The sequence below is a fragment of the Sminthopsis crassicaudata genome, chromosome 4, assembly GCF_048593235.1.
Source record: "Sminthopsis crassicaudata isolate SCR6 chromosome 4, ASM4859323v1, whole genome shotgun sequence".
Taxonomy (NCBI): domain Eukaryota; kingdom Metazoa; phylum Chordata; class Mammalia; order Dasyuromorphia; family Dasyuridae; genus Sminthopsis; species Sminthopsis crassicaudata.
In genome coordinates, this window is record NC_133620.1 from 306,232,852 (window position 1) to 306,258,559 (window position 25,708).

Here is a 25,708-nt window from a genome sequence, read left to right on the forward strand (position 1 = left end):
GTGTCTGCCAGAAACCGAGGTCCCTAGTTCAAAGGTTCCGCTTCTCTGGGACTTCCTGGAGCTGAGTTCCACTCCCTCCAGCTAAACAAGGCAGTGTGTGTTGCCTTGGGCCGTATCCACCCACTTGTCAATCTCTTAACTATTCTCAGGTGGTAGCTGAGGCCACACCCCCTGGTGCCGAGATCTGCTGAGTCACCTCCAGGGTCCGGGGAAAATCTAATCTGAGTTTTAAAATATTTTGGCTTTCTCTTCTGAACTGCTAAATAATTAGCAGAGAAGAGCTAACAGCCTGTGCCAGATTCCTTTACCTCAGTGGCTTCTCTGATCCCAGAGCCCTTCCCAGCGCAATGGGCAGAGTATGCTAGCACCCAGCCGTCTGTGCTGGCCTCTCTTCTTCCTCCCCTGTGGACTGACCTTTTCTGTTGAAACTCCAGATTCTCTTCAGCTGGTAAGTTGTGCTTCCAGTCCTTGTGGTATCTATCAGTCCTGGGCTTATTTTGAGACTTAATTTATCTAATTGGTTGTGAGGGAGTGAGGACGTTCACAGAGTCGTGTGTTTCTTCTCCTCCATCTTGGCTCCGCCCCCACAAATATAATTTTTAACACTCATGTTCCATATTTTTTCCCTCTATTCTTCCCTTCCTCCTCCTTCAGAAAGCAAGCAATCTGACATAGGTTAAACATGTGCAATTCTTCTAAATGTAAATTGTCATGTTGCACAAGAAAAATCAGATCAAAAGGGGAAAAAAACATAAGAAAGAAAAAAGAAACAAGCAAGCAAACAAATAACAACAAAAAGATGAAAATACTTCGATATATGTTTAATCTCCATGGTTCTCTCTCTGGATGTAGATGGCACTTTTCATCACAAGTCTATTGGAACTGCCTTGAATCTTCACATTGTTGAGCCAAGTCCAACACAATTGATCATCACGTAATTTCATTGTTACTGTGCACATTGTTCTCTTGGTTTATGCACAGATTCTTCACTGGACATAGCATGTACCAAATAACATCACAAAAATGAAACTGATATATTAATAGACAAAAATTTTTTGTAAAATCTTACAGAAAAGTACAGTGGAACATTATAAGCAGTATTGGCTCATAAAACAAGAAAAAAGCAGTAAAATAAAGAGAAAAATTTAAAAAAAGGCTTGGAAAGTCTTTTGGGGGCACATTTATGACGGATTCTTTTCACTCTCAAATATAAAGAGCCATCACATTTAGAAGCTAACATCAGTCTCAGATGTGCTTGCTATTGAGAAATAGCAACTGAAGAAAACTTACAGGGAAAATCTTTGGATTAGACCATGTGCACACAGAAGAGACCCATTTGAGCAGGGGGCAACAAAACTGTGAAGGAAATTAGTTAACTGAAGAAAGGGGATTATACCATAGATGTAGTAGAAGTCTCAGACACTAATACTAACCAAAAAAAAAAAAATACCTGTAGATTTTTATATGAATAATCCTCAGTCATAAGAAACTCTTGATGAGGATATCAGTACTTAACAATAGGCTTTCAAAAGCAAAATTCTACCAATGATCCCATCTTTACCATCACACAAATGACATAGAAAATAAAAGATCCAATTGTACTTATCAACTTGTCAATTTATCAGCTTGTCAACTATTTTTAAAAAGTATTTGATTCAACAAAAGATTTTTCCAGCAAAGTCCCTTATATGTATACATTGAAATTATTCACGATGAATATATAACAACAAAGATTGTCTGATAAATCATAATGATCACAAGGAAATGTACTTTTGCCAAAGCTATTCACCACTATCCTGGAAGACTGCCAAGTCAAATAAAATCAACAAGCATTTATTAAGGACTTACTATGTGCCAGACAGGGGCAGCTAGATGGTGTAGTAGATACAGCATGGGCTTGGAGTCAGGAAGATCTGAGTTTTAATATGTTCTTAGACACCTGCTAGCAGTATGACCCTAGACAAATCATTTAACCCCAATTTGTTTCAGTCCCATGCGATACACAGAAAAGGAAATGGCAAATCACTCCAGTATATTTGCCAAAATCCATGAAGTTACATGGAGTTGGACATGTTTGAACAAGTCAACAACAACAACATGGGTAAATGCTGGAAATATAAAGAAAGAAAAATGAAAATCCACAAAGAGCTCACATTCTAATGGAAGGGACAGTGTTACACCCCTATGGACTACTCTAACCTGGTAGCTCCCCTTAGAGCTACTCTTAATGCCCGTCCATCGATGGGCACAGCTAGGCCACACTTACCCAACTTTGGGCACCAACCCGAATCCCATAGAGATAGACCACCATTAGGTAGGGGTGAAGCAAAAGAGAACTTTATTCTGAGATAGCACATATTTATACCCCATTGATGATATGGGGGAAGGGGGAAGTCCTCTAGGAACCTGGCATAATGGGATTGGCCCAAGAAGAAGGAGGGAGGCGTGCTAGGCTTTGAGAGCACTAAGGAGGGAGGCGTGGTACCTGGAGTCAAACACCGCCTCAAGGGGCTGTGCCCCACCTCCACGTAGGACTGGCCTTCGCCTCTGAACCTCTCATCCCTCAGGTCCTCCCACATGCCTTGAACTGCATTCCTTGCTTCTAGAGGCTTTTTAACCCTTACAACTCCCCCTTTCTTATTAATAAGACCAAATGTTCTCATGTTGACAAATGAGAAGCTCTTCCATAAGCACCTCTAAAGAACTTTTAAAAGAATATATATAAAGCATCCTAGCAAAGTAGGCAAAAACAAAAGAAGCAACAATACAAAAATGGCTACATAGAGCCCATGGGATACAATAGAAGGGATTGGGAAAGGGAAGTATGTTGGATCCAATCACTAAGTTGGTCCAGCAAGGGTAGTCATCTCTCTGCTATGGTGCTGTTTTGAGTGTCTCCTGGGTCATCTCCTTCTCTTCTTCTTCAGCCCCTGTTTTAATGGGGCAACTCTCCTTGTCCTTCTTTCTGGAATCCAGGGGCCTTCCCCATCAGAATCTGCAAGACATAAATATCCCGGCCCTCTCCAAAGTAATAAGGTTGGACCTTGCCAACGTCCTTCCTCATCCTTCCAGAGGACCTTTTAAATGTTCTCTAGCACTTGAAGTGCAGTTTTCATGGAGCTTAGTTTTCTGTCTGGTCTATAAGATTGTGCCTAATGTATCATTCCTGGAGAGAGGCTGATATCCCTATCCAGGCACAAAAAATTGTAATTATACAAAGTCTTATCCATGTCCACCTGTGTGGGCCATTGGAGGTTCTGTCTACTTACTCCCCCTTTCTGTTTAACAAGGGTGGCCTTCAAAATATGATGGGCCTGTTCCACCAGGGCCTGACCCTATGGATTATAGGAAATCCTTGTGACATGCTAAATGGTGAATGTGGTGAGAAAGGTGGCCATCTGCTTAGAGGTATAAGCTGGCCCATTGTTGTTCTTTATGGTATTAGGAACTCCGTGAGAGGAGGAGCAACTATACAAATGTTTAATGACTGAAGGAGTGTTCTCACAGAAGGCCACTGTGGCCCAAAGGAATTGATAATAAGTGTCAATACAGACGTGGATGGTCACACAATCCACATGTGTCACATCCATTTGCCACAAATCATTGGGGAATAAACTCCTGGGATTAACTCCTTTACTAGGTGAAGGAGAGAGAAACTGAGCACACTGCTTCCCTATCTGTTGGGCTTGTTCCCGGGTGAGGCCATAAAGGCTATGTAGAGAATTAGCGGGTAAGTGGAGAAAATCATGGGCACATTCAGGGGGTGTGGTGACCATGAGAAGGGAACAGTACCTCATTGCCAACAAATATATCTCCTGCACAACATTGGTGAGAATATACATGCAGGATGTAAATGGGATGTTTCCTAGTCTGTAAAATCAGGTGCAATTCATCAAGAAGGTTAACAATTGAAGAATTCTGAGGCTGTAGGACTGTATCTTCAATGCCTCTGAACACTTGGACAGCATTTAAGCTATTTAATATGATATTAAGGGGCTCTGAGTATCTTTTACACCCTTTTAAGATGTCATATAAAGGCTGCATCAAAGAAATAGGAATAAGGACATGAGCCTTTAACCATTGAAATTGTCCAACTAGTTTCTGAAATAGGTTCAGAGTATTCACCTTGTCTAATTGTAAGTTAGGTATCTGATGGGGACTGCAGAAGTCCCCATGCGGAGTCCCAGGTAAATGATGGGATACTTATGTGGGATCTTTCCTGGGGCTACCACCAGTCCATGTGGAGCAAGAATGCTCATGGTCTCTTTAAGCAGGGCAGACAGATCTTTCTCACTGCTCATTGATAACTGTATATCATTCATATAATGCAATATCATGGCATGAAGCCACGCCTTCCAAATTGGCTCTAGCACTTGCACTACATACACCTGACACAAAGTGGAGCTACAACAAATCCCTTGGGGGAGAACTTCCCATTGGTGGTGCAACTCAGGTTCTACATTGTTTATAGAGGCAATGGTAAAAGTAAATCTTTTCTTATCCTCTGGGTCCAGAGGGATGGAGAAGAAACTATTTTGTATGTCTATTACTGTAACTAGGCAGCCAGTCTGTAGGGCTCCCTTAAGTTCAATAGTAGCATTAACGGCCCTAAGGTCCACTAGCATTGTGAATTTTCCACATTTTCTCTTTTTAATAAATACAAGACTATTCCATGCGCTGGACATTGATCCTATATGTCCAGCCTCCAACTGTTGCTTTATAATTTCACATAAGGTTCGGGTTTTATAAACTGAGAAAGGCCATTGAGGTACCCAAACCAGGGTGTTAAGATTTCCTTGTTAATGGTGTGGATGTGATATGAAACACCACCAAACACTCAATGACCCCAAATAAAAATCCTGTGGAGGTTGTATATAGATTGAGGCTCCACAAGACTTCAATATGTCCTTGTCCCATAGATTGTATCTGAAACTTGCAACCACTAGGAGTTGGAATATCCCCTATTTGCCTGCAAACTGCCAGGGCAGGTCTTCTGCTGCAGTCTCTTTAGATATAGCAGCTGCAAGGGCATCCATTTGAAAGGCACTGGAGCCAACATTCTCCCATCTCTTTATCATCTCTTCCAGGCCAGCCTCCCTATCTCTAGTAGGCATGGCCCTCTGGCGGTTAGTATTAGCATTCTTCATTGCCAATTTCTGTATAAGGGGGCTGGAGACTTCTCCTTCACCTACAGACCTCTCAACAGCCACCTGTAGGTGGGCCACAAAATCAGGAAAAGTTTCATCTGGGCCCTGTTTAATCCTAGTCATTGAGGGCTTCTGCTTTCCAGAAGCTTGAATTTTGCTAAATGCTGTTTGGGCACACTGGGACACTGCTGCATATACTGCTGCATCATATTGCATTTGATCCTCATTTCTTTTATATTTTCCAGCTTTCTGTATTATTTGTCCTGAACTTGTCTGGGAATCTTCAAAGCCTTCCCAAGAGGGCGCAGAGGGAGCGGACGGGAGACAGATCAAGGGGGAAGGCCATGCCTCAGAGACAGAGGCAACCTTGCCTCTGTTCGCTTTCTCCTCCCTAGTCTTATCACCCTCCTTTACTTCAAGGTTATATGTCTCTCTGCTTATTTTCTCATTACTCATCTTATCCCTGCCCCCTCCTGTTCCATCATATCCACTTCCTGCTTCTTCCATACTACCTCTTCCTTCTTTCATGTCACATCCACCTCCTTCATCTTCCTGTTTATTTCCTGATTCTTTTCTATAGTTAACTTCCACTGGCTCCATTTTATGGGCATGGCTGGTCCCGGTGAGTGCCAGTTTACGACCCTCATTTGTTTTATGACTCTCCTCTGTTTGCACTTCATTATCTACTTTTAATGGATTGCGTCTTGCACCTCTTAAAGTGCCCCCAATCACTTGATGCCATTCTGGGATGGCTCCCAGAGTTTCCTTATCATAGGAAGCCATCTGACTACCTACTACCTCCCACTTTTTAAAATCCATTTCCATTTCTACTTGCTTTACTATTCTAGAAACTACTTTCCCTGGTACCTTCTGGTCTGGGACCATCACAAAAACCTGTCCCATTTTCCTAACTTTCTACTCACTTTAGAGCAGAGTTCTGTCTCTCTTCCCACCTGTAGGCCTGCTACAAGGTGAGGTCCCCAGCCAAAATTGCCCATGTTGGGCATCACTTGTTACACCCCTATGGACTACTCTAACCTGGTAGCTCCCCTTAGAGCTACTCTTAATGCCCGTCCGTCAACGGCATAGCTAGGCCACACTTACCCGTCTTCGGGCACCAACCCGAATCCCATAGAAACAGACCACCATTAGGTAGGGTGAAGCAAAAGAGAACTTTATTCTGAGATAGCACATATTTATACCCCACTGATGATATGGGGGAAAGGAGGGGTTCTTCTAGGAACCTGGCATAATGGGATTGGCCCAAGAAGAAGGAGGGAGGCGTGCTAGGCTTTGAGAGCACTAAGGAGGGAGGCGTGGTACCTGGAATCAGACACCGCCTCAAGGGGCTGTGCCCCACCTCCACATAGGACTGGCCTTCGCCTCAGAACCTCTCATCCCTCAGGTCCTCCCACATGCCTTGAACTGTATTCCTTGCTTCTAGAGGCTTTTTAACCCTTACAGGACAGCATGTAAATATGAGTAGATACAAGAAATATCCAGGAAAGATAAAAGTCATTTTAAGAGGGAAAGGCATTAACAGCTGAGGGAATTAAGAAAGGCCTCCTTTAGTAAGTGGGATTTGAGTTGTCTTGAGGGTTATCAGAAAAACTGAGAAGTATAGTTGGTAAGGGACCTCTAATGCAAAAAATACAGAGACAAGGGATTCCGTATTATGTTTGGGTAACAGAAGTAAGTTAGTATTGATAGAACATAGAGTACATAAAGGAAAATAACGTATAAAAAGATTGGAAAGGTAGGAAGAAGATATGCTATAAAGAAATTTAAATTAAAAAAAGAAAAGTTTATATTTGACACTACAGGTAATAAGAAACTGAATCGAGAGAGGCTTGAGGCAAGAAGAATAGTTAGAAGTGAAAAATATATTTGCAATAGTCCAAGCGAGAAATGAAGTAGGGTTGTGGCTATGTCAATGGAAAGAAGGGGATATATTGAGAAAGTAGAAATTACAAGATTTGGCAACACAGAACATATGTGGCATGAATAAGAATAATGCTGTTACATTAAAGTTGTAGGCCTAGGTGACTGGGAGGATAGTCCTGTCCTCAACAGCCAATTGTTCTCAATTATGGATTCCATTGTGCTGATTTACCCAGTCCTGTTTCTTTAAAAACGTGTAACAGCAAAAACTCACCAAGAAGATACAGAAACCAGCACAAATAGCAAATAGCTGATCTTTTGCCAAGTGGAAAGACCAAGAGTAATAATGGTTTTGGAATATAACATCTTTGCAAAAACATTATGCAAGAGGATTTTAATTTTTCTAATGAACAGAAATTCCTCTCACTACCACTCCCCAAATAGGAAGGAAAAACAAATTCCTTATAACAAATATCAAGTAAAACAAATTCCCTTAGGCCATGAATTTAGTGGATTTTTATCTTCTGTGAACTTTTGATTCTCCCTACTGCTAATATTTTCTTATACTACATTTACTATTTAAGATATTCAGGATATAAGCAATTTTTTTTCCTCCCCCTTCCTTTTTTGGGATGTGCAAAACTTTAACATTTTTTAGATTCCCATTTTTTAACCCTGGCCAAAAGCCTTCATATCTTTCTTTTAAACCATAATCTACAAATTCTGATCTCATTCAGAGATACTACCTTCTTAACTAACTCTTTACATTTCTTCTTTACTCAGGTTCTTGACTTCTATTGACAGCAGTAATGAAAAATATCATTTATGTTCTTAAGGTGCTCAGTTTCTTCCACAAAGTGCCTAGAAGTAAGAACCTAGAAAAGATACTTTGGAAGTTTTGATTTTAGGAAGAATATGGAGAAAAGTAAGAAATAGAATGATTATATTTGTCATCAATCAGTGAATGAAGGTATTCAAGTCAGATGATGAAAAGAATGAGATTTTTTTCTAAAGGACTAAAAGAAAAAAATGAAAAATAAACAAACAAACCAGAAACAAAGCCTAATGAACAGGACTGGATAAAGGGAGGAGGAAAAAGGGGAAATCTACTTGACTAAGAAGAAAAAAAAAAAAGAAAAGAAAAAAATGAAGTTATAAACAAAACCTTAAAGGGTAAAGGATGATATATTAGAAGACATCAGGGTGAGGGGGAAAAAAAGCCAGTGGGAACAGGGTCACCTTAAAAAAAGATTAAAATAAATTAATTGAAGGAACATAATACTGTGTTTACAGCAGAAGAATGAAGGGAACCATAACTTGAAAAAATGCAATTTTATTTTTAAATATATATTTTTATTATTCATTTTAAACATTCTTATTCTGAATTTTGAATTCCAAATTTTCTCTTTCCCTCCTGCCCCTTCTCCACTTACAAAGAAGACAAGCAATATGATGTCTACTATACATGTGAAATTGTATAAAACGTATTTCCATGTTAGCCACATCACAAAATGTAAGAAAAATAAGGAAAGCGAAAAAAACATACTTCAATTTGGACAAGGGTTCATCAGTTCTTTCTCTGGAACATTTTTCATCATGAAGTCCTTTGGAATTGTCTTGGATCCCTGTATTGATCAGAATAAGTGAGACTTTCATAGTTGATCATTATCATAATATTGCTGTATTGCAAACAATGGTTACCTGATTCTGTTCATTTCACTTTGCATCAGTTTATATAGGTCTTCCATTGTTCCCCTCAAAGTCACCTCCCTTGTCATTTTTTAATACTATAACAATAATCACAATCATGTGCCACAACTTGTCCAATTGATGAAAATCCCCTTAGTTTCCAATTCTTTGCCATCACAAAAAGAGATGCTTTTTTTTTAAACATCTAAGACGTTTTCCTTTTTCTTTGATCTCTTTGAGGATCTTTGGGGAACTTTGGGGAACTAATAGTGATATTGCTGACTAAAAGGTATCCCCAGTCTTATGAGCCCTTTGAGCATAGTTTCAAATTGTTCTCCAGAATGGTTGGATCACTTCACAACTCCATCAATATTTCATTAATGTGCCTATTTTCCTTCATTCCTTCTAGTTTTGTCATTTCTGATATGTGTGAGGTAGTACCTCAAAATTGTTTTAATTTATATTTCTCTAATCAATAGTTAACTTAGGGTATTTCTCTAAAACATTTTTTATTTTATTTTTTCTCAATTACATGTAAGGAAATATTTTTAACCTTCATTTTAAAGAATTTTGTTTCAAATTTTCTCCCTTCCTCTCCTGCCTCCTTCTTGAGAAGGTAAGCAAGCTTGTACATGTGCAGTCATGCAAAACGTTTCCATATTAAAAAAAAAAAAAAACAATATTTGAATTGTTTCTTTCTCAATGCCTGCATTATTTTTTCCTTAATATGGGAGCTCTGGAATTTGGGTATAATATTCTTGAGAGTTTTTATTTTTGGATTCCTTTCAGGAGATGACTAATGGATTCTCTTTTATTCTCTATTCTAAGATATTAGGGAAAGTACTCCTTGATAATTTCTTGAAATATGATATCTAGGCTTTTTTTTTTAAATCATGGCTTTTAGGTATAGTCTAATAATTTTCCAATTATCTCTTCTCAATCTATTTTCCAAGTTATTTGTTTTTCTCAATCATATATTTCACATTTTCTATTTTGTCATTCTTTTGATTTAATGTTTCTCGATGTCTCATAGAGACATCAGCTTTCACTTGCCCTGTAGCGAGCTGTCGTCTCTAGAAGCTGCCGGATCACTCTCTGGGAAGAGATCTGCTGTGTCTTCTACTCAAATCTCTCCGACAGATTCTTCTTCCTGTAACGAACCGTTGTCTCCAGACAATTGCTGTTAACTCTTGTCCAGAGAAGTGACTTCCCTTCCTGCAGGGAGCCCCGTCAAGCCTGATGCAATGCAGAGTCTTCTTCTATCTCTGGGAGTCCTCTCTTTTATTCTCCCAGAGAATGGGCGTGGGATAATGCAAGGGCTTCTGGGAAGAACCACCTCAGCCAATGAGCCTGCTCCTTCCATCAAGTCAACCTGAATTCTCACCTTGTCACTATCCAGAAAACCTGAGTTCTCACCTAGTAATCCTAACATTGCCCAATTCTAATTTTTAAGAAATTATTTTCTCTAGTGAGCTTTCATATCTTTTTTTTTAATATTTAACATGTTCTGCTTTTTAAGTACTTTTTTTATTCAGTGAATTTCTTCTTTACTATTAGATCAATTCTGTTTTTTAAGGTATTTTTTCTCCAGCTTTTTTCTTGTTACTTTTACCAAGCTGTAATTCTCTTTTTACAATTTCTTACACCACTCTCATTTCTTATCCCATTTTTCCTCTATCATTTTATCTCTTTGTTTAGTTCTTTCAGTAATTCTTATTGGGATAGTTTCTTTGCATTTTTTCTTGGAGGCTTTGATTGTATCTGTTTTCATATTGTTGTCTATTAAGTTTGTCTTGGTTTCCCTGCCACTACTATGGCATAATATGGCCAAGTTTTTTTTTTTCCCTTATTTTCACATTTTCCAGACTATATCCAGACTTTTAACTTCATGATAATATTGCACTCTGTTCACTTGTGAGTAAAGAGGTTCTGTCCTATACTTTAGTCTTTTATTTTTTATTTATTTATTTTTTTGCTACTGATTTCAGAACTAGTTCTGGGAATCTAGGATTTTATTTTGTCTTAGTCTTTATTTTTAAAGTGTGTTTCTTGTAAGCAAGAGATTGTATATTTTTCTCATCCAGTATGTAACTCTTTTTCATTTTACTAAGTTGCTGAAATCATTCACATTTAAAATTATGAGTTACTTTTTTATTCTCCATCTATCTCTAAATAGAAATACCAAGAGGAAAAACCTTGGCTCTTATGGAGTCTGATTTATCATTTATCTGATGATATAATTCCAAAGAACTACAAAATGCAGAAAATATCAGGACATTATGCTCCCCCAGAACAAAAAGACTTGTGTAGATTCAATTACAAAATGCTCTTTAAAAAATAGTTGGAGGAATACTCAGCTCATAGTTAGGCCATGCCAATATAATAAAAATGACAATACTACCAAAATTAATTTATATTTTTAATGCTATAGCAATCAAATTATCAAGATGACTTTTTACAAACTTTGATAATAACAAAATTTATTTGGAAAAAAGAACAGGAAGGGTATAATATTCAACAAGAAAGATAAAGCAAGCAGCAGACTAGTGGAATAGCATAGTATATTTAAAAGATTTAGATATGTAAGAAAATATAGGAACTAGAGGTGAGAAATAGTAAAAATTATTTGAAGGAAGACAGAGAAAGAAACAGAAGCAGTGTTATAATCAATATCAACTACAAACTACCACAGAAGGAAAAATTAGGAGTCTGGAAAATAATCACAAACCTTTTATGGTGGTATATAATAATGAAAGGGAATTTCCACTACAGACATCTGATGGCGCTCTTTCTCTACTAAAAGGTGAGAAGATAATTTCCTGATAATTAAAAAGTAAAGGAAACCAAAAAGAAAAATAATTATCCTGCTTCTGTTCCCCCTCCTCAAATGCATCCTTAATAAAATGAAGGAAAACAAAAACAAAAACAAAAACAAAAACAAAAACAAAAACAAAAACAAACAAAAAAAAAAGGAATTGCTATCCTGGACTTAATTCTGATCAATAAAAATTAATTGCCTGATAGGTAAAAATAACTAAGCTTTATGCGGACTAGTTTATTTTAGAATTTATGATAGAGGAAGAAAGAAAAGCCAGACATAAGATGATATGCACTAAAGCATATTTCAAATATAGGATGAATCGAATCCTTTGGCCTAAAAGCTATAGGACCAGTTAGCCAAGGAGGGATGGAAAACTCTTAAAAATGAAATTCTGAAAAGTCAAAGAAAAACAGTTCTGAAGAAGAATACAGAAGCTTCCAGAAAATCATTGTGGAAGTACAGACTTATTGACCTAACATGTTTTTGAAAGGCTTGTACAGAACATAGAAGTGACAACAGAAAGACAGGCCAGTTTCATTCTCATTTTTAAAAAGCATGACATAGTATTGTAAGAATAATATCATCAATATTAAAAATCTGAATGTACTAAGGCTATACACGGGAATCCTAGGATCAACAATAAATAAAGGATATTTAAAGCTATATTTAGGAAGAAAGGAGTAACAAGAAAGGAGAGTTTTTTTTTTTCTCTGTCAAATAGAATAATCTTTGAACTGAAAAGGACAGAACAGAAAAAGGCTACTAGGAGTTAAGACCCAAGTTTGTTAAGGAGATAGTTAAAAAGTACCTTTCCATATTTATCATATTTAACTCAATTGTATTCATTTTCTTTGTATTTATTCTGAATATAGTTATGTACAAACTTGTATCTTCCCATAAGAATAAATCTGAAGAATAGTGATTATTTTAATCTTTGTATTTGTACCACTAGTCTATCACAATGCTTGGTGCATAACAGATGCTCAATGAACTTAAATTTCAATTTCTGGCAAAATCCTTTTTTGGGTGGTTAATGGACATGTAGAAAAAGTAGCCTAAAACAATTGACATGGATTCACAGAAAACTTGCTGAGTTGCTTAGATTTTAAAAAGGCGTGTTCAGAATCTATATTTTATATATGTATGTGTGTGTGTGTGTGTGTGTGTGTGTGTGTGTGTGTGTGTGTGTAAGAACATGCTCTTTCCCTCAGAAAAATGTAAACTCCTTTAGGGCAGGGATTATTTTTTTTTTTTTCCTTGTAGCTTCAAGACATAGCATGGTACCTATCATATAATAGGTATGTAATAAGTATTTACTGATTTATTTGCTGTTTTCTTTAACAATTGATTTTCATTTTTTTTTCTTTTCTTTTTTTAATGAGGCAATTGGGGTTAAGTAACTTGCCCAGGGTCACACAGCTAGGAAGTGTTAAGTGTCAGATTTGAACTTAGAATCTCCTCACTTCAGGGCAGGTGCTTTATTCACTGCACCATCTAGCTGCCCCAACAATCTATTTTCAATATTGATGGCAAAACTGTCCTATTTGTTCTCCCCAAAACCCATTATCAGGTATGCTACAAAGAAATAGAAACAGCACTTAAGAAAATAAAATCAAGAACAAGTAGAACTCATGGTTCAGTAAGAACTGTTACACCCCTATGGACTACTCTAACCTGGTAGCTCCCCTTAGAGCTACTCTTAATGCCCGTCCGTCAATGGGCACAGCTAGGCCACACTTACCCGTCTTCGGGCACCAACCCGGATCCCATAGAGATAGACCACCATTAGGTAGGGGTGAAGCAAAAGAGAACTTTATTCTTAGATAGCACATATTTATACCCCACTGATGATATGGGGGAAGGGGGAAGTCCTCTAGGAATCCGGCATAATGGGATTGGCCCAAGAAGAAGGAGGGCGGCGTGCTAGGCTTTGAGAGCACTAAGGAGGGAGGCGTGGTACCTGGAGTCAGACACCGCCTCAAGGGGCTGTGCCCCACCTCCACGTAGGACTGGCCTCTCATCCCTCAGGTCCTCCCACATGCCTTGAACTGCATTCCTTGCTTATAGAGGCTTTTTAACCCTTACAAGAACAAATTATGGTAGGGTCACATGACCAACAAAATTTTTGTTTTTAGACATTTCTCTCATCCTCATGACTTCTCAAACATCTCTGAAAAGGAAATTACATGCAAGAGATAAAGTAATTTTAATTGCATCCACAGTCTAGGTCAACCAAAAACTCTAACAAGATAACAATTCAAAAATTTTTTGTAGGGAAAGAAAAAGAATCATCCAAAATTTAGTTATGGAAAGTAGAAAATGAATAGGTGCAGCTAAGTGGCTTAGCAGATAGAGTATCTGCCCTGGAGTCAAGAGGACCTGAGTTCAGATGTGACCTCACAAACACCTATTAGTTGTATTTGGCAACTCATTTAATCCTGATTAAAAAAACACTGAAGAAATTCAAATTGAAAAAATTTAAAGGCACTCTGGGATAAATTTCAATATCTCTCAGAGGAGAAAGATAAAGAATTTTTTTTTTTTTAAATTGTAAGCAATATCAATACTAGTTAAATGGCACTAGGTCAAAAGTCAGCAAAACTTGAGTTCAAATGTAATTTCAGATATTTACTAATTGTGTGATCCTGGGCAAGGGATGTAACCTTTAACTGCTTGAGTTTTCTTATCTGAAAATGAGGATAATAATGGCACCTATTTTCCTAGGTTGTTGTGAAAATAAATGAGACAATGTTTGCAATCTGTTTTGCAAATCCTAAAATGCTACATAAATGGTAGGGAAAATATGTTAAGATCAAACAATTGCTTGACATATATAATCACAGGAATAATTAGCAATTCTTTGATTAACAACATCAATATCAAGAGATTCAACTCATTAATGTAGCAATTCCTTCCAACACATTAGATAATAACCTATCTGTACATAATCCTCACAGAGTACTTAATATTAATAACAATAACAAAAACAGGTAGACAAGCATTAAGCAAAAGCATTGTGCTATTATCATCTATATAGATGATAAGTTTCTTTAGGTACTTGTATTTGAAAATTACATTGTGCATCAAGCCTCAGATATCACAGGACTTCCTAAATAAAAACCTAGATTTTCATTAGCGGTCAGCCTAGTGATCCATCCTGGAAAAAAAAAAAAAAAAACAAGTGGATGAAGAATAAGTATTGCCCAGATTATGACCTGCATTTGGGTGAATGCTGAATCAAATTAATACACATGAACATATATTCCTGTCCAAGACATGTGTCTATGTGTATCTTGAAACCCCACTCATTTCAAAAGTTTCAAACTACTCTTATCCAAGCTATGCTGTGACTGCAAGTATGCCATGAGCACCCAATAAGTACAAGAATAAGCAGCTTTAGAGTGGAATATTGGGAATGGTTGGATTGAGAAGGATGGAAGTAAGGATCATTCAAAATTAAAGATCACCCAAAAAGCCATGGACAGACACAGAATTGGTAGAAGCAAGCTACATATTTAATAGTGACATATTCAAGAAGTGATGCAAAATAAAAGAGTCAAATGTAGCCCATGAGCTGAAATATATCCTGTAATACTTCTGGATGGGCTCAAATCAGATAATAATATACTTAGTAAAGATTTAAAAAAATAAATAAAAACACAATAAAATTAGAACAGTCTAATCTTAATATTTGGTTTTCTATGACAATATGTAGCTTGCAGGGATTCTTATATACAAGTTAGTGGCTCCCATTTCTATGTGATTATGACACCACTGATAAAAAAAGATACTGTCATAGGCTAGTATCTGAATAATATCTAGAATGTTATATACATATCCACAAAATATTAAAAGACCTATAGCTTTAGTTCTTTGAGTTGATTGTCTAACTGAGGATTTATGGGAATATAAGAAAAAGAAACACATAGAATGAAATGTGTTGTTATTTGCACCATTGGTCAGAGTACTTAATGAAATTCACTAAAATATTGAAGAACTACTATATATAGGGAGTCCTAAAAATCTTAGCAAAGTTTTTAAGTTTTAACAGCTTCCAGTTATTAAACTGTTACTAAAACTTAAGACTTTTGGTAACCTCTGTATTTACAATGTTTTGTAGTTTTCTCTCTGGAAGGAGGGGACATCTAAGATAATGAGGAAGACCTTCATTAGTGATCCACTTCATTAGAGAGCACTAGGTCCCTTTAATAAAGTACTTTGTCTCAACGTTCTGCTTCAGTTTCTCTTTTAGTCCTTGAAGCTGATCTTTGTTCCCATGACTATCTTTGGCTGCCCATTGGCTACTCTCTTTAGCTGGTTATCTTCCTACTTCCAAGGCACTCTTCCTGACAGCAGCGATAGAGGAACACTATTTCATTACAAGCTTGACTCCTGGACTAGTTTCTTTATGCTGTAGGGAATCTTTTCTGCATGCAGGAGTAGAGAGAGACATTACTGAATCCTGTCTCCCTCTTCCTGCCTGCTTTCAGAGGACCTTTACTGACTGAGAGACACTATTCTATCATATATGGATTAATATTTGTATATGGTTAATTAATATGGTTAATCTTTTCCTGATTGCAAGGGACCCTTCTTGTCTGTAGGAGATAGAAAGACTTCATCTCTTGACCTTTCTCTTCCTGACTACAGAGAAAGGGTCCATCCTACTCCCTGCACTAGTCCTGATAAGGTTTAGATTTAGGGAACCAAAATGAGATTAGGATTTCTGGTGGTCAGGGAGTTAAATGATAAGGTCTAGTGTCAGGTTTGGGGTTCAGGGAATCAAATGAGAGGTTTGGCTCCCCTGCAACCCCTTGAGATTCTGTGCAAAAGTAGGGAGTTTTGGGAACTCCCTTCTGGTAGCAGAGAGATTCTCTGTAAAGGAATTTACAGACCCAAAAACCTAGATTGATAAAAGATAAACCAGACCTGCATTCCTGGTATAAATCCTACTTGATCATAATGGATTATCCTGGGAATGATTTTCTGTAGTCGTTTTGCTAATATCTTATTTAAGATTTTAGCATCAATATTCATTAAGGAGATTGGTTTTCTTTCTCAGTTTTCAACCTACCTGGTTTAGGTCTCTGTACCATGTCTGTGTCATAAAAGGAGTTTGGTAGGAATCCTTCATTCCCTATTTTTTCAAATAGTTTATATAACACTGGGGCTAATTGTTCTTTAAATGTTTGGTAGAATTTACATGTAAATCCATCTGGTCATGGAGATTTTTTCTTAGGGAGCTGATTAATAGCTTGTTCTATTCCTTTTTCTGAAATGTGACTATTTAAGCAAGTTACTTCCTTCTCTGTTAATCTGGGAAGCCTATATTTTTGGAGGTAGTCATCCATTTCATTTAAGTTATCAAATTTATTGGCATAAAGTTGGGCAAAGTAACTCCTTATTATAGTTCTAATTTCCTCTTCATTGTTGGAAAGTTCCCCCTTTTCATTTTTAACACTATCAATTTGATTTTCCTCTTTCCTTTTTCTGATCAGATTTACAAAAGGTTTATCTATTTTATTGCATTTTTCATAAAACTAACTCATAGGTTTATTTATTAATTCAATAGTTTTTTTTTTTACTTTCAATATTCTTAATTTCTCCTTTTAATTTTAGAATTACAAGTTTAGTATTTAGTCTTTTTCTACCTTTTTAAGTTGCAAGCCCAATACATTGATCTTCTGTTTCTCTATTTTATCAAGTAAGCCTCTAAAGATATAAAATTTCCCCTTATTGACTTCCGGCCAAGATGGCTGAATGGATGCAGACAGCTGCTTAAGCTCTCTGTTTTCTCTCAGGACTTACTTCATAACAAGCCTCAGAGTTAATGCTTGACTGGAAAAGAAACCCATAAATATTCACCAACAGAAGACATGCTTGAAATTCGCCAGAGAAGGTCTGTATTTGACTGGGCCCAGAATGAGGGCAGGCAAGCCAGAGCGAGACAGACAGCTAACACAGCTCAGACCAGAGGGGGAGAGGTATAATCTCTGCCTTTCCTGCCAAAAGGGTTTTACCTAAGTGTGGATGTTCCATCTTGGCAGCAAGCCAGGAGCAGCAGAGAGGGTGTAAACATCGGAGGTGAAGATTAAAACCCCGGAAAGCTAGCATCTCTCTGAACCGGCCACCCCCACCCCCACCCAGAGTGACTCTGAGTTCTCAGAGCCTCAGAGTGCAGACCCAGCACAGCCATCGCTGTCCTGTTAGTGGCTCTCTGCTGCCCTACCCCCAGTCTGTAGAGGAAGCCCATTAAACCCATCCAGTCCCATCCCCCTCAAAAAGAGACCAATTGTTTCTCTTGTCAATTTGTTTTCTTCGATTCTGATCTTGACAAAATGAACAAAAAATTCAAAAGGGCTCTAACCATTGACAGCTTCTGTATGGAGAGAGAGCAGACTTCAAATACTGAGGAGACTAAAAACAGACTGTCCCCAGAGGAATCCTCTAAGGGGGATATGAGCTGCTCCTCAATACAAAAGAACCTCATAGAGGAAATCAAAAAGGCTGTCACAACAGAGCTAGAAGAGAAATGAGAAAAGTAAAGGGAAGCTTGGAAAAAGAGCCTGGAGAAGTTATCCAGAGTGGATAAAGAGATCAAATCATTGAGAAACAAAATTGGTGAATTAGAAAAGGCAAACAACTCCAAGGAAAACAGGATTAGTGAAATGGAAAAGAGAAACAACTCCAAGGAAAAAAGGATTAATGAGCTGGATAAAGAAATCAGCTCTCTAAAAAATAAAATGGAAAAAAATTCCATAGAAGAAAAAAACTCACTTAAAAACACAATTGGACAATTACAAAAAGATATAACAAAAATGAGTGAAGAAAATACATCATTGAAAATTACACTTGAACAAGTAGAAATGAATGACTCAAGGAGAAACTAAGAGGTAGTCAAGCAAATCCAGAGAAATGAAACAATTGAAAAGAATGTCAAGTACCTTATTAGAAAGACAACAGACCTGGAAAACAGATCCAGGAGAGACAATTTGAGAAAAATAGGACTCACTGAAAAATGTGAGGAAAAAAAGAGCTTGGACACTATTTTCAAGGAAATTATCAAAGAGAACTGCCCAGACGTTTTGGAAACAGAGGGTAAAATAGACATTGAAAAAATTCACGATCACCTACTGAAAGGGACCCTAAAATCAAAACGCCAAGAAATATAGTGGCCAAGTTCAAGAACCATCAGACAAAGGAAAAAATATTGGAAGCTGCTAGAAAAAAAGCAATTCAGATATGGAGGAGCCACAATAAGGATAACTCAGGACCTAGCAGGGTCTACATTAAAAGAATGAAGGGCCTGGAACATGATATTCCAAAAGGCTAAGGAACTTGGTATGCAGCCAGGAATAACATATCCAGCAAGAATGAGCATCCTTTTCCAGGGAAGAAGATGGACATTTAACGTTATATTCTTGATGAAAAAACCAGACCTATATAAAATGTTTGATCTTCAAATACAGAACTCAAGAGATTTCTAAAAAGGTAAAAAGAAATCTTGAGAACTATACTTCTGCCATAAAAATATGTAAAGTACATATGTATAATTTGTCCTAGAAACTAGAGGTGGAAAGGAAATTATATCATAAAAAAGGGTAAAGTGGTGATACTACATCTCATGAAGAGGCAAAGGTAACCTATTAGATCTGAGAGAAAGAAAGGAGGGAGATGAACATAGTATGTATCAATAGACATATTCGATTTATGATGAAACTTCTTCCACTTCATTGAAAAGTGAGAGGGAAGGAGTAAGCTAAGGGGAAGGGAATACAGAAATTGTGAGGAAAAGGGGTAAAATAAGGGGAGGAACTTTAAGGTGGGAGAGGGATACTAAAAAGGGAGGGCTGTGAAAAGCAAGGGGTGTTCACAAGTTGGGTAGGGGGGTAAGAGGGAAGGAAAGGGGAAAAGCATAAGCAGGGTTTAATAGGATGGCAAGCAATATAGAATTAGTCATTCTAACCATAAATGTGAATGGGGCAAACTGCCTCATAAAGAGGAAGCAGTTAGCAGACTGGATTAAAAGTCAGAATTCTACTATATGTTGTTTACAGGAAACACACCTGAACCAGGGTGATACATTCAAACAGGGTGGAGCAGAATCTACTATGTTTCAGGCAAAGCCAAAAAACTGGGGTAGCCAACCTCATCTCAGATCAAGCAAAAACAAGAACTGATCTAATTCAAAGAGATAAGGAAGGGCATTATATCCTGCTAAAGGGTAGCATCAATAATGAAGCACTATCAATATTAAACATATATGCACCAAGTGGTATAGCATCTAAATTCTCAAAAGAGAAATTAAGAGAGCTGCAAGAAGAAATAGACAGCAAAACTATAATAGTGGGAGATCTCAATCTTGCACTCTCAGAATTAGATAAATCAAACCACAAAATAAATAAGAAAGAAGTCAAAGAGGTAAATAGAATACTAGAAAAGTTTGATATGATAGATCTTTGGCGAAAGCTAAATGGAGACAGAAAGGAGCATACTTTCTTCTCAGCAGTTTATGGAACCTATACAAAAATTGATCATATACTAGGGCATAAAAACCTCAAAATCAAATGCAGTAAGGCAGAAATAGTAAAGGCATCCCTTTCAGACCACAATGCAATCAAAATTACATTTAATAAAAACCCAGGGGAAAATAGACCAAAAAATAATTGGAAACTAAATAATCTTATATTAAAGAATGATTGGGTAAAACAGCAAATCATAGACATAATTAATAACTTCACCCAAGAAAACGACAATAATGAGACATCATGCCAAAATGTGTGGGATACAGCCAAAGCAGTAATAAGGGGAAGTTTTATATCTCTACAAGCCTACTTGCATAAAACAGAGAAAAAAAGGGCCAACAACGTGGGCTTACAACTAAACTTGCTAGAAAAGGAACAAATTAAAAACCCCCAGACAAACACAAAACTTGAAATTCAAAAAATAAAAGGTGAGATTAATAAAATTGAAAGTAAAAAAACTATTGAATTAATTAATAAAACTAAGAGTTGGTTCTATGAAAAAACCAACAAAATAGACAAACCCTTAGTAAATCTGATGAAAAAAAGGAAAGAGGAAAAGCAAATTATTAGTCTTGAAAATGAAAAGGGAGAACTCACCACTAATGAAGAGGAAATTAGAACAGTTTGCTCAACTTTATGTCAATAAATTCGATAACTTAAATGAAATGGAAGAATACCTTCAAAAATATAGCTTGCCTAGATTAACAGAGGAAGAAGTAAGTAGCCTAAATAGTCCCATCTCAGAAAAAGAAATACAACAAGCTATTAACCAACTTCCTAAGAAAAAGTCCCCAGGACCAGATGGATTTACATGTGAATTCTACCAAACATTTAAAGAACAACTAACTCCAATGCTATGTAAACTATTTGAAAAAATAGGGATTGAAGGAGTCCTACCAAATTCCTTTTATGACACAGACATGGTACTGATACCTAAACCAGGTAGATCAAAAACTGAGAAAGAACATTATAGAACAATTTCCTTAATGAACATTGATGCTAAAATCTTAAATAAGATATTAGCAAAAAGACTTCAGGAAATCATCTCTAGGATAATACACTATGACTAAGTGGGATTTATACCAGAAATGCAGGGCTGGTCTAATATTAGGAAAACTATTAGTATAATTGACCATATTAATAATCAAATTAATAAAAACCATATGATCATCTCAATAGATGCAGAAAAAGTATTTGATAAAATCCAACATCCATTCCTACTAAAAACGCTTGAGAGTATAGGAATAAATGGGCTATTCCTTAAAATAATAATGAGCAAATATTTAAAACCTTCAGTAAACATCATATGTAATGGTGATAAACTAGAACCTTTCCCTGTAAGATCAGGAGTGACATAAGGTTGCCCACTATCACCATTACTATTCAATATAGAACTAGAAACTATAGCCTCAGCAAAAAGAGCTGAGAAAGAGATTCAAGGAATTAGAGTAGGAAATGAGGAAATCAAATTATCACTTTTCACAGATGACATGATGGTATACTTAGAGAACCCCAAAGACTCTGCTTAAAAGCTTTTAGAAATAATTCAGAATTTTAGCAAAGTTGCAGGATACAAAATAAATCCACATAAATCCTCAGCATTTTTATACATTACCAACACAATCCAACAGCAAGAGATACAAAGAGAAATTCCATTCAAAATAACGGTCAATAGTATAAAAGAAGAGTCAAGAATTATATGAGCAAAATTACAAAACACTTGCCACAAAAATAAAATCAGATTTAAATCACTGGAAAGACATTCAGTGCTCTTGGATAGGTCAAGCGAATATAATTAAATGACAATACTCCCTAAACTAATCTATTTATTTAGTGCTATACCAATCAGACTCCCAAGAAACTATTCTAATGACCTAGAAAAATTAACAACAGAATTCATATGGAACAACAAAAGGTCAAGAATTTCAAGGGAAGTAATGAAAAAAAATTAAATGAAGGTGGTCTAGCTGTACCTGATCTAGAACAGTCACCAAAACCATTTGGTATTGGCTAAGAAATAGACTAGTTGATCAGTGGCAAAGGTTAGGTTCACAGGGCAAGATAGTGAATAAAAATAGCAATCTAGTGTTTGACAAACCCAAAGATCCCAAATTTTGGGATAAGAATTCATTATTTGACAAAAACTGCTGGGAAAATTGGAAATTAGTATGACAGAAACTAGGCATGGACCCACATTTAACACCACATACTAAGATAAGATCAAAATGGGTCCATGATTTAGGCATAAAGAACGAAATCATAAATAAATTGGAGGAACAGGGGATGGTTTACCTCTCAGACTTGTGGAGGAGGAAGGAGTTTGTGTCCAAGGGAGAACTAGAGACCATTATTGATCACAAAATAGAACATTTTGATTACACCAAATTAAAAAGTTTCTGCACAAACAAAACTAATGCAAACAAGATTAGAAGGGAAGTAACAAATTGGGAAAACATTTTTACAGTTAAAGGTTCTGATAAAGGCCTCATCTCCAAAATATACAGAGAATTGACTTTAATTTATAAGAAATCAAGCCATTCTCCAATTGATAAATGGTCAAAAGATATGAATAGACAATTTTCAGATGATGAAATTAAAACTATTTCCACTCATATGAAAGTGTGTTCCAAATCACTATTGATCAGAGAAATGCAAATTAAGACAACTCTGAGATATCATTACACATCTGTCAGATTGGCTAAGATGACAGGAACAAATAACGATGAATGTTGGAGGGGCTGTGGGAAAACTGGGACACTGATGCATTGTTGGTGGAGTTGTGAAAGAATCCAATCATTCTGGAGAGCAATCTGGAATTATGCCCAAAAAGTTATCAAAATGTGCATACCCTTTGGCACAGCCATGCTACTACTGGGCTTATATCCCAAGGAAATACTAAAGAAGGGAAAGGGACCTGTATGTGCCAAAATGTTTGTGGCAGCCCTTTTCATAGTGGCTAGAAGCTGGAAGATGAATGGATGTCCATTAATTGGTGAATGGTTGGGTAAATTATGGTATATCAATGTTATGGAATATTATTGTCCTGTAAGAAATGACCAACAAGAGGAATACAGAGAGGCTTGGAGAGACTTACATCAACTGATGCTGAGTGAAACGAGCAGAACTAGGGGATCATTTTACACTTCAACAATGATACTGTATGAGGATGTATTCTGATGGAAGTGGATATCTTCAACATAGAGAAGAGCTAATCCAATTCCAATTGATCAATGATGGACAGAATCAGCTACATCCAGAAAAGGAACACTGGGAAATGAGTGTAAACTGTGAGCATTGTTTTTTTTTTTTTTGTTTGTTTGTTTTTGTTTTGTTTCTCTTACCAGATTATTTTTACCTTGTGAATACAATCCTTCCTTTGCAACAACCACAACAACAAAATTCGGTTCTGCACATATATATTGTACTTAAGATATACTATAAGATATTTAATATGCATGGGAATGCCCGCCATCCAGGGGAGGGGGTGGAACGAAGAAGGGGAAAAACTCGGAACAGAAGGGAAAGGATAATGTTGTAAAAAAAATTTACCTATGCATATGTACTGCTAAAGAAAATGTTATAATTATAAAAATTAATTTTAAAATGCTTAATAAAAAATTAAAAATTTTTTAAAAAGAAACATAGTTGAGAAAATTAGAAAAAATGGCAGTATGTGCCACTTAAAAACAAAGTCATTCAAGGAAAAAAAAGAAGAAGAAAAAAGTTATTGTAGCTAGTGCACAGTGCAGAAAAAATACAGTGGTAAGTATGGCAAACAGGAAAATGGAATGATAAAAGATTATGACCAGATAAAGGGAATTTGTATTTCAAAAATATTGTAATGGAACATTGTGGGTGATGGCAGGATCAAAGCACGGCTATCTTTGTATTCCTAAGGTGAAGGATAAGGTTATGGGAATTGAATGGTTTAAGGAACTAGACAGTTTAAAGGGACAATTAATATATATGAAGAAGTTCCATGGCCTTTTCTCAATTCTCACCTTTTTCGATCTTTCTGTAATCTTCAACACTATTGATCATCCTCTTCTCTTGGATACTCTCTCCTTTCTAGGTTTTTGTGATATACTGCTCTCTTTCTTTGCCTTTTTACCCAGCTGACCACTTCTCAATCTCATTTGCTTGATACTTATGTAGGTCCTGTCCATGGACTGTCAGTATCCTCAAAGAGTCTGTCATTATTAAAATGTAATTTAGAAATATTTAATGAAATAAATAGAAATACAATAAAATATGGATCACATTACACTTTAAAAATAAGTATTTCATCATGCAATTTCTAGGGATCTTTATATATGATTGGTCACCTCTTTCACATAAATTTGACACTATTGCTCTGTCCTATCCAACTTGATGGTCTCATTAACTCACATGGATTCAATGATTATTCCTTATGCATATATATGTGTGTATATATATATATATATATATATATATATATATATATGTAGCTCTTAAGCTTCTTCTACCTCCATTATCACTTTGCTAACCTGACATGTTGAACTGGATATCCCATTGGTATCTCAAATTCATTATGTCAAAATAGAATTCATTATTGTCCTTAACCCAGTTTTAACTTTTTATGATCTCCCTACTCAAATTCAGTACACAAAATAAAATCCTAATGATAGTACATGCTTTGGGAGTTTAGAGAAGGCTGACTTTTTCGTGCTCAGCATTCAAATGTTGAGAGACAGGGCAGGGAAAGAGGAAAAACAAGAAGCAAAGGGGACTAGCTTTTCATAGTTTGCAAAATACTTTTTTTTTTTTCAAAACAGCTCTATCATCTAGTTGTTGTTATTTAGTCATTTTCAGTAATCCCAGTTGGTGTTTTCTTGGGAAAGATCAGAGTAGTTTGCCATTTCCTTCTATAACAAATTTTAAAGTTGAGGAAACTGAAACAAAAAGGGTTAAGTGACTTTTCCAGAGTCACACAGCTATTAAGTATCTGAAGCCAGATTTGGATTTAAGAATATGAGTTCCTAATTCCAGGTCCGGTACTCTATTCACTAAGCTACCTAGATGTTCATCAACTAGTTAGTACATTCTAATCTCCTTTTCCATATGTGGAGTCTAAATGATTTGTCAAACCCAAGTCTCCCTATTGCAAGTCCAACTATATACTATCCAATTATGGAAATGACAATCAAAACATCATTAAAATGATATCCTTCTCCCTCCAATACTTTCTTAATCTCTAATATTTTACCTTATAGCCATTCCTTGGACTTTTTGGATTTCCTATAATTATCTTGAATGTGGGCATAGTATTTCCTTATATTATTTCTATCCCCTGTTATTCTTTCCATCACTTTCCTGTCATCCAAATTATAAAGTAGTTTTGAGAACTATCAAAAGAATTTGCTTTTTTTATTCACCATTTTCAGTTTTACTATCTACTTAAAACATTTCCCTTTTCCTCAGTACATGGAATGAACAGGAATATATTAATGTTTACCTTTTTTTTTCTCCTAGCTTGTGAGATTTGACCTCAATCCAAGAAGTCAATTCCAAAAAAAAAGGAAATTTATGAAGAAATATCATCTCAGTTGGTGGCAGTAGAAAAATTATCAAAACATTGATCTTCAAACTACAAGTGGAGGAAGTCTTAGAATGTAATGGACAAT

At 36.4% G+C, this 25,708-nt stretch overlaps 1 protein-coding gene across 1 annotated transcript in view; it reads right to left on the reverse strand.

Annotated features, from left to right (window-relative positions):
- Positions 1 to 24,229: 24,229 nt before the first annotated feature.
- The window catches only part of PGBD1 (piggyBac transposable element derived 1), a 128,403-nt gene continuing 126,924 nt past the window's right edge, over positions 24,230 to 25,708 (reverse strand). The window contains exon 10 of the mRNA XM_074265050.1: positions 24,230 to 24,253. Within this exon, the coding sequence (XP_074121151.1) occupies positions 24,245 to 24,253 (9 nt within the window). The 3' untranslated portion in view covers positions 24,230 to 24,244. The remainder of the gene's footprint in view (positions 24,254 to 25,708) is intronic.